The sequence below is a fragment of the Myotis daubentonii genome, chromosome 9, assembly GCF_963259705.1.
Source record: "Myotis daubentonii chromosome 9, mMyoDau2.1, whole genome shotgun sequence".
In the NCBI taxonomy this organism is placed as follows: Eukaryota; Metazoa; Chordata; class Mammalia; order Chiroptera; family Vespertilionidae; genus Myotis; species Myotis daubentonii.
The window spans coordinates 3,087,326-3,098,464 of record NC_081848.1 but is presented as its reverse complement, the minus strand read 5'-3'; the positions used below and the strand labels follow the sequence as shown (position 1 = coordinate 3,098,464).

The following is an 11,139-nucleotide window of genomic DNA, read 5'->3' as shown; positions in this document are numbered from 1 at the left end:
ACTTAACGCAAAGCCTCTGAGGTTCCCAATCTGAGCTCCTCCCTGCAAATGCTGGGTCTTGGCACATAGGACACACGGTTTTGGTTTTTCTTTTTCTCTGACTAGAAGAGTCTGAAAATTACTGTTGTGATCTGTCTCATGTAAGGTGGCCAGAGTCAAAATACTCTCATGAAGCTCCAACATGAAGAGGAATTGGAAGGGGCGCCCCCTGCATGCCAGGGGTGAGCTCTGGCCTCCTGTGTGGGGCCCCTGCTAAAGCTGGCCCTGCCAATGAGTGACCCGAGGTTCCTGCAGGTCAGCCTCCCCTCTGCTCCTGGGTTAGGCAGAGAGGGCACAGACTAAAGCCCATCCCAAAAAAGACAAGTTACGTTCTGCTCCGCCCAGCTGCCATTGCTGCCGGCCTTGGGTCTTTCTGCTCCCTCCTGCAGCGTGGGAGAGTCTCAGGGGTCCCTCTGGTGCTGTTAAAGGGGTTCAGTCCAGCTGAGTTCAGCTCCCCAGGGCCTCCCAGTCAGCCTCTTGGGGCAGGAGCTGGCCTCGCCAGGTAAGGATCCACTGTCAGTGTTGGGTTTCGCGGTGGGGGTTGAAGAATGACTTCAGGCTGTTTCTGGCTACTCTTAGGTGCTTAGACCCCCCTTTCTCCCTTATTTTCTCCCCTGCTCCTACAGAAACCCAAACTGCTCTGGGATAGCACGCGCAACTGTATTCTACAGCTTGTCTCCCGATTGTCCCCGGGGGGTTGGGGCGGGGGAGCAACATGAAGCTTGTGTTTTACAGCCTGCGTGGCCCTTGCACATGCTTCTTGTGCCGATCTCCAGAGAAACCGTGAAGCCTGATGCGCAGGGTTATCGACCCCACCTACAGCTCTTCACGGTGGGACTTGGAAGAGGGTGAGGATAAGGGGTGACAGGGTCCCCGCAGCAAATGTTCTGGAGAGGGTGCGGAGTACGCTGAAGGGCCGGACCGGGACGCTGAAGAGCCGGACCGGGACCGGGAGGTTCCCTGGGAGCCCATGGAGATCCAGGCATCTAAGGTTAAAACGGGGAAGGGGGGGGGGGGATGAGAAACTGTCAAAAACACCCTCAGAAGAGCCTTGAAGCCTAGGGTAGGAGAGTGGTCAGAGGGGCGGGGAGGGGAGGGAAGGGTGCGGGGTGGTGGAGAGCCCAGCTGCAGAAAGGAACAAAGCGGTCGCTGTGCAGGCGAGGGTGGGGGTGCTGCTATGGGAAAGGGGGGGTGGACCTTGGGCTCCGGACCCACGAGGGCGTCTTCTCCCGCTGGCCTAGACGACCGGACGCGGGCCGGGGGCCGGGGCGGGGACTAGCCGGAGGGGCGGGGCCGCTCCTTCTCCACCTACTCAGCGGGCTCCCGGGGAAAAGCAACAGCGTCCGGTCTGGGGCCGCGCGGCCTGGCCAGACCCGGGGCCGGCGCGCCCTCTCCTCGAGGTAAGGACACCCTCTCCCCCTACGCCCGCGGGTTCCGCGTGCTGCGCGGGCCCAGGCCTGGCGGAGCCCACAGATAAGCTCTGGGCTGGGGGGCCCGGGAGAAGCCCACGGGGGGAGGCAGGGGAGTGCGTGGGGCGAAGGGGCTCTGGGGAGTGGGCTCAGCCACTTCGCGAGTCGCGCGCTTCTGCCCCGCCCCCCGCCGCCGCCAGGGGGAGCCCTAGCGCTCTGCCCCAGGAGGGGCGCTGGACCCACCCTGTCCAGACCAGCCGACGACACTCGGGTCCCTTCAGTCTGAGCCCTGCCGCCACCCCGCTCTTGCCCACGGCAGGACTGAGAGCCCTGCACCGGGAGGGGGCCCCCCTGGGGCATCTCCGCTCCCATTCCGGGACCAGGAGGGGATGCGAGGCCGCTCGGACGGAGGCTGGGGGTCCGGGAGGGACTCCTGGGTGGACTCAGGACATGGGGCGCACGTCTGGGACCTCCCAGCCTCCCCCGAGGCCCCGCGTTCTTTGGCGTCCAGGAGGCGGGACGGGGCACCGGGAGAGCCCCAGCGCCTGGCTACGCGCCCCCCGGATCCTGTCCCCGCGGGGTTCCCTGGAGCGCGGCCCGCGCCCCTCCACCCGGGCCGCTCCGAGGAGGATCAGGGCCTTCCGCCCGGCGGGGGCGAGCGGGGGCCCGGGCGCCGGGCGCGGCTGCCTTCGGGTCCGTTAGCTCAGCGGTGCCGACGCTGCCCGAGGCTGAGTCATCGCGGCGGCCACACAGGCGGCTCCCACACGTCAGAGGTCCGCCCGCGCCCGCGCCCCGCCACCCACGCGCGCCCCGTCTCTCTCGGCCCGGGCCGCGTGGAGCCCACTGCACCCCCTGCACCCCGCGCCCACGCAGTCCCCGCGGCCCTCGGACACGCGCGCCCCTCCCTGCAGCTGCTCCGCGGGCGCGGGGGGGTCTGGGCCGCGTGTCCCCCGCGCGCAAACAAGCGGCGCCTTCTCCTCGCTCCGCAGAGAAAGGCCGCTTGTCCCGGGCGGGCGGCGCCCAACACTGCGGCCTTGTCCCACCTGGCGGCCCCCGCCCGGGACGTGGGAGAGGGCGCTTTCCCGCCCGCCCGCCCGCGGCAGTGAGGCCGGGACCCCTGGCCGCCCCGGCCCCTGCCTCCAGCGCCGCGCCCCTCCCCGCGGTCCCGTCGGTGCTTCGGCCGCGGCCCAGACCCTCGGGGACCCCTCCCGCTCAGTCGCCCCACCTCCTGCCCCTCCTCGCGCGCTCCTGTCCCGCTTTCTCTCCACGCACCTTCCCGCCCCCGGGCTCCCAGCCTCAGTTTCCTCCTTTCCCTCGCCCTCCTCGGGGCGGCGGCGGCGGCGCACGGGCCTGGGAGGCTGGGGACCGGGCCGGGCGCGGAGCCTGTGGGGCCCGGAGGCGGCAGTGGCCCGGCCAGAGCGGCACCTGCTGGCGCCCGGCCTCGCCCACGGGGGTCACTCGCGGACGCCCAGCCTCTGCGCCCCGCGCCCCGCCCGCCCGGAGCCCCCGCCGCTGGGGCTTTTTGGCCGCGAGGAGAGGCGGGGTTCCCCCGAAAGGCCCGGAGGCTCGGGGGCGGGGCGGGTGGGTGTACCGCCGGGTCCGGGCGGCCCGTCGGAGGGAGGCGGGTCGGCCCCCCGGGCCCCGGGGTGCGGTCCGGGCGCCCCCAGGTGTCGGCTCCCCGCCCTCGTCAAAGCCCCGCCTGCTGAGCTCGGATGCGTGGGCCCTGGGGTACCTTTCCTCCCTCCGCGCCTGACCAGGTGTCCCGCCGGCCACAGCCGCGCACCCCCATGCGCCCATCTTCCCTATGCACCTCTCTCCCCTCCCCTCCCCGCCCCCCTCCCCTCCCCTCCCCCCTCCCCTCCCCTCCCCCCTCCCCTCTCCCCTCCCCTCCCCCCTCCTCTCTCCTCTCCTCTCTCCTCTCCTCCCCTCTCCCTCTCCTCCCCTCTCCCCTCCCCTCCCCTCTCCCCTCCCCTCCCCTCCCCTTCCCTCCCCTCCCCTCCCCTCCCCCCTCCCCTCCCCCCCTCCTCTCTCCTCTCCTCTCTCCTCTCCTCTCTCCTCTCCTCCCCTCTCCCTCGCCTCCCATGGGTCGGCTGCCTCCTGCACGGAGAGCGAGCCTGGAACCCAGGACCCTTCCACTCGCAGGCTTAGACATCACTGAGACAAACCGCTAGGGCGTTCACTTGAAAATTTTTGGTTTAAATAAGCGAACATACCCACAGCTGCCTTGCAAGGTAATAGTGACACGTTGGACGGATGAAGAAACTGAGGCCCACAGAGGTGAAGGGACTTGTTCAAGGTCATGAAACACAGTAATAACTTTATATTTGTATGTTGTTTATAGCGCTCTGTACTTCACAGCGTCTCATTTAATAAAAACCTGAATCTCCAGTCAGTCTTTTTCTAAACTAACAGTTTTATGGAGGTGTGATGTATATACCATAAGATTCACTTACTTTAAGTGCACATTCGATTATTTTTAGTATATTTACAGAGTTGCGCAGCCATTATCACGATTTAATTTTAGAGTATTCCTATTGGGCAAGAAAGAAATCTTGTGTCCATTTATTTATTAGTCCCTCCCCATTCTAGGCAAGCACTAAATCCCTACCTTTTTAAAAATCATTATTCCAGTTTTATAGAGAATGACCTGAAAGAGACAAGTTAACGAACTTGTCCAAGATCTCAGAGCTAATAAATGATAAAGAACAGGATTAGCCCGGCCGGCGTGGCTCAGTGGTTGAGCATCACCTATGAACCAGGAGGTCAGGGTTCAATTCCCAGTCAGGGCACATGCCCGGGTTGCGGGCTGGATCCCCAGTGTGGGGCGTGCAGGAGGCAGCCGATCAATGATTCTCTCTCATCAATGATGTTTCTATCTCTCTCCCTCTCCCTTCCTCTCTGAAGTCAATAAAGAAATAAATACACACATATATAAAAGAACAGGGTTAGATGCTAAATGATGTGCCTTTCCCTCACCTTTATGTTTTGTTTTCCTTACCCCTGCTTTTAGAGAAACTGCCCATTCTCAACCCATGGTCTCTTGCCTCTCCTCCCGCCCAGAATGCGGACGGGTTCCCCGAGTTGAGAGAAACAGTATGGCACCCTCCGTCCCTGGAAAGTGTTTCCTGTCACCAGATGCCCTGGGCGGTGCCGTGCCAAGTTGGCCTTGGTGCAGGTTCACGGCCTTTGCCTTCCCTCTCCCCAGGCAGACTTGGGGTGGGCCCAGGCGCTGTCCTGGCCTGGCCTCTCTTCCCCCAGCTGGGGTGGAGATGGTGGCCGAGATGCCACCTGGCAGGTGGAAGCTGGGAGGGTGAAATTGGTAACTGCCCTCGGGCCCACTGCCAGGGCAGACCCTCTCTGGAGTGTGGCTCCTGCCCCGACTGACTTCTCTCAGCACCCGGAGAAGCTGGCAGAGTGGAGAGGATCCTGCCCGCAGCCATGTTCTCCTCAGCTTCCCAGGACATGCCAGCAGCAAACACGTCCTCCCATCAGCAAGCTGGTCAAGGGACGGGCACCTGGGCGCACATGAGTCCCCAGAGGTGCTCGTTCCTGTTCTCAGGTACCAGACATGTGACCGGAGAGGAAGAGAGGGTGGGCTCTGGCGGCTCGGGCTCTGGGTCTATTTCCCGCCTGGCCCTGAGGACCTACACTTCCTCCGGCACCGACTCAGGAGGTTCCAGTCCGAGTCCTGTATTCCCAGTATCAGGCACCACTGAGGTGTGTGTGTGCTTTTCTGACTCCGCTGGGGGGATTGCTTTCTGGAGAAGAGGGTGCAGGAGTTGAGACTTACAGAGACAGAAAGAATGGTTGAGTTTTCCTTTTTCTTTTTTTCTTCTAAAGATATCTTTCTTGATTTTAGAAAGGAAGGGAGAGGGAGAGAGATAGAAACCTCATTGACGAGAGGGAATCACTGATCAGCTGCCTCCTGCACGCCCCACACTGGGGATCAAGCCCGCAACCGGGCCTGTGCCCTGACTGAACCGTGACCTCCTGGTTCATAGGTCAACGCTCAATCACTGAGCCACACCGGCCGGGTGAGTTTCCCCAGCAAATATTTATTAACGTTCTGGTTGAATGTTCTTGTTTCCTTTAAGAAAAGATCCTGGCCTTCGCCGGTAGCTCAGCTGGTTAGAAGGTTGTCCAGATACTTGAGGTTTCAGGTTCAATCCCAGGTCAGCACATACAAGAACCAACCAATGACTGCATAAGTGGGACAGCAAATCTCAATCTCTCTCTCTCTCTCTCTCTCTCTCTCTCTCTCTCTCTCTCTCTCTCTCTCCTTCCCTCCTTCACTCCCTCCCTCCCTTTCTCTCTCTCTTTATTTCTCTCTTTATTTCTCTCTCTTCCTTCCTCTCCCTCAAATCAATAAATAAAAGTTAAAAAAAAAAAAGAAAAAGAAAGAGAAAAGATCCTAATGAGGCCACCTGGGAAAAGAGACAAAAGGAGAAGAAAGGGGGAGGTCCTAGCTCAGCCCTGCTGCCCACCTGGTGCCCTCTGGCTGCCAGTGTCCTGGGAGGGGCTCCTTGGGTTCCCCTGCTCCCACTTGGGTAGATTTTCCCACCCTGCTTCAGCTCTGGTGTCTGAGGGTCCTCAGCGGCCACAACCTGGTGCTGGGTGTCCGCGGTAGGGAAGCACAGAAATGCAGGCTGGGCCTTCTAGGGCTTTCTGTGGTTCTGGGGGCAAGGGCCAGGCCTGGTGTGGGGCGGGAGCCCTGCTGTGGCTGGAGATACACTGCCTCCCCCCTCCCCCCCCTCCCCCGCGTCTCCTGCAGCACCGGGAGCTGGGAGTGACGATGGCAGTGCCGCCTGCCACAGAGCCCGCCCCAGAGCCTGCCCCTTCCCCTTTCCTGCCCTGCCTCCACCTCACCTGCTGTCTGCTGTGTCCCCAGGAGCTCGAGAGATCAAGACCATGGACACGCTCACCAGGAACCAGGTGGGCCCTGGATGCAAGACCCCAGCAATGGTGCAGGTGAGCTGGGTCGGCCCTGGGGCAAGAGGGCTGTTGGTGAAGATGAGTTCGGCTCCTCTGTCCACCCGTGGTCCCGGCCCAAGAATGAGAACAGCAGTTCCTCTCTCGCTTCCCACGCCCAGAGCCTATCAACAGCCAAGTCTTTATCTGAACCAGGTTAATGGGTTTACCCGGAAAATAGCCTTTGAAAGCCAGGAAGGGTTTTCAGTTGGACTCTGAGCTGTATTTCCCTCCTTAATCCCGCCTCTGCCCTCTCGTGATTTAGTTTAACAGAGACAAGCGCTGGCCAAGTGGACTGCCACAGACAAGTCTGTGAACTTACCTTTTTTTTCTGTTAATCCTCACCCAAGGATATTTTTCCATTGTTCTTTTAGAGAGAGTGAAAGAAAGAGGGAGAGACAGAGAGAAACATTGATGTGAGAGAAACACATCAATTGGTTGCCTCCTGCATGCACCCTGACCAGGGCCAGGGCTGGGGAGGAGACTGCAACCAAGGTATGTGCCCTTGATCAGAATCGAACCCAGGACCCTTTGGTCCTCAGGCTGATGCTCTATCCACTGAGGCAGGGCATGCCGGACAAGCCCTGATTGGCCCTCCTCTCCAGTACCCCCTCCTCTCACCCAGGGCCTCCCCACTCCCCTTACTTTCTCCGTGTTTCTGTCTTAATAGACAAAAGGGGCAGTTAAGCCAAGACTTGAGATAAATCTGGTGGGACGAGCTAGTGGCCTAGATTCAGATCTAATGACACTATGGTGGAATAGTGCTCTGTGCAAGATTGTGTGCTAACCCTCTCCCTACCTCAGAGTCCTTTGGAGAGAGTGAGGCCAGCGAGGGTGCTGGAGGGAGTGTGGCTGGGCGCTGAGGTCTGGCCTGGGGTCTCACCTCCCGCCCACCCTGCCCGCAGAAAGGCCCCTTGGACCTGATTGAGACGGGCAAAGGGCTGAAGGTGCAGACAGACAAGCCCCACCTAGTGAGCCTGGGCAGCGGGCGGCTCAGCACAGCGATCACCCTGGTGCCGCTGGAGGAAGGTAAGTCAGGCCCCTCTGTCCGTACATCCCTGCCCTGGGGCCCAGGCATGTGCTGGAGCCCTTCTGCTATCTGCTGGCAGTGGTCAGCTCCCCCAAATGGGAGGCGGTGCCACCCCCCAGTTTGCTTCCCTGGCCTCTGCCTCCCAGACGGCCTGCCCACTCTGGTTGATAACCTGGCTCCATGACAAGGATTAGAGATCCCTTTAGACACAAGGAGGAGCACGCTGAAACAGGAGAGCACAGTGCTCTTGGCAACCAGGATGGCCCAGAAGCGAGGGGCCCGCTCCCGGGCGGTGCCTGGCATGGGAGCAGGCACCAGTGCAGAAGGGAGAGATGGAAGTAAGGGCAGAGCTCCCATGCAAGATAAGGCCCTGGCACAGCCCTGCACATCTCAGCGTCCTCTTCCCTCCTGGTTGCACTGGTTGCCTGGGTGATGCGACATTCCCCACATTCTGCAAATACCAGGCCTGGGGGCTCTGCCAGGGGAGGGTCTGCGCAGGCAGAAGCAGTGAGGGGAGAGGCCGCACTGGAGAGAGAGGGAGTGAGGGAGGGCAAGGGCTGCAGGTGGCAGAAGGAGGGAGAGAAGGAGAGAAGGAAACTTAGAAGAAAAGAGAGGGGAGGATGATGAAGGAGATGACCAGCTGGGTGGGGGGGCGGGGTGCCTAAGGAGGGTGTGCAGGAAAGAAGTGCCCTTCTCTGCTTGGCGTGGGTTCTGGATCCTGTTGTGCCCTCTGGGTCCCATCTTTGGTCCAGACTTTTCTCTGCCTGAGAAGAGCTCCTACCACAGACTTTCCCCCAGGCAAAGGGGCCCAAAGGGACAGTGGGGCAGGGATCCTTCCTGGAGTAGGAGGTGGAAGCCCATTTCCTTCACAGTCCTCCTTGCCCTGTCTGCCTCCTGGGGCTGGGCAAACCCTCTGACTCAGTTTGCCTCCTGTCTTTAGGGAGAACAGTGATTGGCTCTGCGGCCAAGGACATTGCCCTGCAGGGGCCGGGCCTGGCTCCCGAGCACTGCTACATAGAGAACCTGCGGGGCACCCTCACCCTCTACCCGTGCGGCAATGCCTGTGCCATCGACGGGCTCCCTGTCCGGCAGCCCACCCGGCTCACTCAGGGTAAGTGACACCTAGCAGAGGGGGTCCTGGTTTAAAAGCTTGTGCGTGACAGGTGCAGGGGAAGCCTGCAGGGTGGTTGCCGTGGTAACTGCCCTGTTGGAGGTGGGGTGTTCAACTGCATCTGATGTGCCCGAACAACAGCCCAGACCCCGACTCTGGCAGCCAGACTTGTCTTCATCCTGCTTTTCTTCTCTGGCCGCCCTCACCCTTCCTCCCTCCGCCCTCGGGAGAGAAGCGAAGCCCGTTCCTGCGATCACAGGGCTTGGGGAGCCTGGTGGCGGTCGCCAGTGGTTGTTAGGCAAGAGCCTTAGGAACAGCGTGGGGGCACAATGGCACTGTCCCGGACGCCAGAGGGAGCTGTGCTCTGGGAAGCTGGAGAGGTGGGGAGAGGAGGACACCCCCGACAGGGATGGGGAAGGGCGAAATCTGGGGACATGCCCACTCCTATTAAAAAATGTCCCCTAGGCAGTCTGGCTTAGTGGATAGAGCATCAGCTGCGGACTACAGGGTCCCAGGTTCGAATCCCGTCAAGGGCACGTACTTCAGTTGCAGGCTCCAGCCCCAGTGGGGGCACGTGCAGGAGGCAGCCATTCAACGTGTCTCTCTCTCATTGACGTTTCTCTCTGTCTCTCCGTCTCCCTTCCACTCTCTAAAATTCAATGAAAAAGTATCCTCAGCCCTGACCGGTGTGGCTCAGTGGATAGAGCGTCAGCCTGTGGACTGAAGGGTCCCAGATTCCATTTCCGTCAAGGGCATGCGCCTTGGTTGCGGGCACATCCCCAGTGGGGGTCTGCAGGAGGCAGCTGATCGATGTTTCTCTCTCATCGATGTTTCTAACTCTCTATCCCTCTCCTTTCCTCTCTGTAAAACACCAATAAAATATATTTAAAAAAAGAAAAAGTACCCTCAGGTGAGGATTAACAACAATACCAAAAAAGAAAAAAAATGTTGACAGTAGCTTTGGGGTCATGAATATAGTTAGCACCCTGCTTCCCAAAGCAATAGGCCATTCTTTGTGTGAGCTGGCTTTGGAAACTGGGCCCCAGTTACTATGGTGACCAGCAGACCAGGAAGGGGTTGGCCCAGGTGGCACTTGGACAGAACCAGTGTGTTTGCCCTGGGCATCAGTGGAAGGGAATGAGAGAGGCAGGTGTGGATGGGGTAGAGGTGGGGTTCGCAGGAGGCTGTGAGCTTTGGCTGACCTGGCTCTGAGCAGGACTGGTGTCCTGGAACCACTTTCTGGGGACTCTCCCCTCCGACCAGCCGGAAGCTCCTTTGCAGTGGGACCCCTCTGTGCCCCTCTCTCCTCTGTGCCCACTCCTCAGGGGCTCTAAATGCTCCTCCCCTCGCAGCTGACCCAGGAGACCCGACCTGGCCCTCCTCCCTTCTTCCTGCCCTGGGGAGTGTGTGGGGGGCAGTGACTTCGGGAGGCAGGCCCAGCAGCAGCAGGCAAGCCTGTGTCCTCCGGGCTTCCGCTGTCTGACTGGTTGAGAGGAGGAGCCCCACGAACCGGACTTTGGCGGTGATGCCATCTGATAGTCTTCTTCAGGCGCAAAGAGAGCGTCTTCCCAAGACCTGGTCCATGGCAGTGAGACCGAGCAGCAAGGGGAGGCAGGAGCAGAGCTCAGGGGAGGCGAGAGAAAGCCCAGCCCTTGCTCCCCAGCTCCCAACCCCTCACACTCATGGGCAAGAACATCCCCGTGTGGTGAGCGGGTGGAGGAACGGAGGCCCCGTCTGGCCAGTGCCTCATTTAGTTTCCTGAGAGGAGGGAGGGCCTGGGCCCAGATGGAATTCTCAGGCATTTCCTGTGACCCCCATGACCCCCAACTCTTCTGTAGCCAAAAGCCTACCCTGCCAATTATATACCCTCCCACTCTCTTCTGACCCCAACCCCCTTCCCTTTTGCTCCCCCCATCCCTACAGCCTTCTTGTCCAGGCTTGCCTGTCCCAGGAGCTGGGCAGCCGGGGGAGGGGGAGGCAGAGGCACAAAGGAATGGGTGTTCTTCTCCCCAGCACCCCCTCCCCGGGCTCCAGGCGCTGAGGGTTTCCTTGTCTCATCTCTGGAGCAAGGCACCCAGCCCGCCCTGCCTGGCCCCACTCCGGACATTCTTGGGAGTGCGTTTCCCTGGAAACTGGGCGGCTCGGGGGCGGACATGTTCTCTGTGTGTCTGTGTAACTGGGTGTGTTTATGTATCTCCGGATGTTTGCGGCTCTGGGCTTATGTAGCTCTGTGTTTGTGTCTTTCCTTGTGTTTATAGATGAGGGTGTTCAAGTGGGGAACAGGAGTGAACTTGGGACAGATGGCACCGAAGTGTCCATGTGTGTGTTGCTATGTGTACGTGAGGACCCACTGGCCACATGCCTATCTGGGTGTATGTGCAAGAGGATCATTTTCCCTGTTTGTTCCCCGATCTAGCCTTGGTGAGGGTACCCTCACCTTTGAAAAAGAGAAGGCTACCCTAGAAATAACAAGGAGCCCGCTCTGGCTGGGCCAGGCCTGAGGTGCATCATTCTGGGCACTGTGCCCAGCTATTTAGGGTGGCACACACCATGCCTGGCAGACATGGCAGGGACAGGCTCTC

At 60.4% G+C, this 11,139-nt stretch overlaps 1 protein-coding gene across 11 annotated transcripts in view; it reads left to right on the top strand.

The window, feature by feature from the left end:
* The first annotated feature begins 1,283 nt into the window (after window positions 1-1,283).
* The window catches only part of PHLDB1 (pleckstrin homology like domain family B member 1), a 50,914-nt gene continuing 41,058 nt past the window's right edge, over window positions 1,284-11,139 (top strand). For 8 of the 11 annotated variants that reach the window (XM_059707719.1, XM_059707716.1, XM_059707714.1 and 5 more), the window contains exons 1-4: window positions 1,285-1,439; window positions 6,337-6,416; window positions 7,322-7,445; window positions 8,387-8,557. In XM_059707719.1, the coding sequence (XP_059563702.1) occupies window positions 6,357-6,416; window positions 7,322-7,445; window positions 8,387-8,557 (355 nt within the window). In that variant the 5' untranslated portion in view covers window positions 1,285-1,439; window positions 6,337-6,356. Of the gene's footprint in view, window positions 1,440-6,336; window positions 6,417-7,321; window positions 7,446-8,386; window positions 8,558-11,139 lie in introns of all 11 variants that reach the window. The other 3 variants (XM_059707713.1, XM_059707711.1, XM_059707709.1) reach the window with 1 other exon arrangement.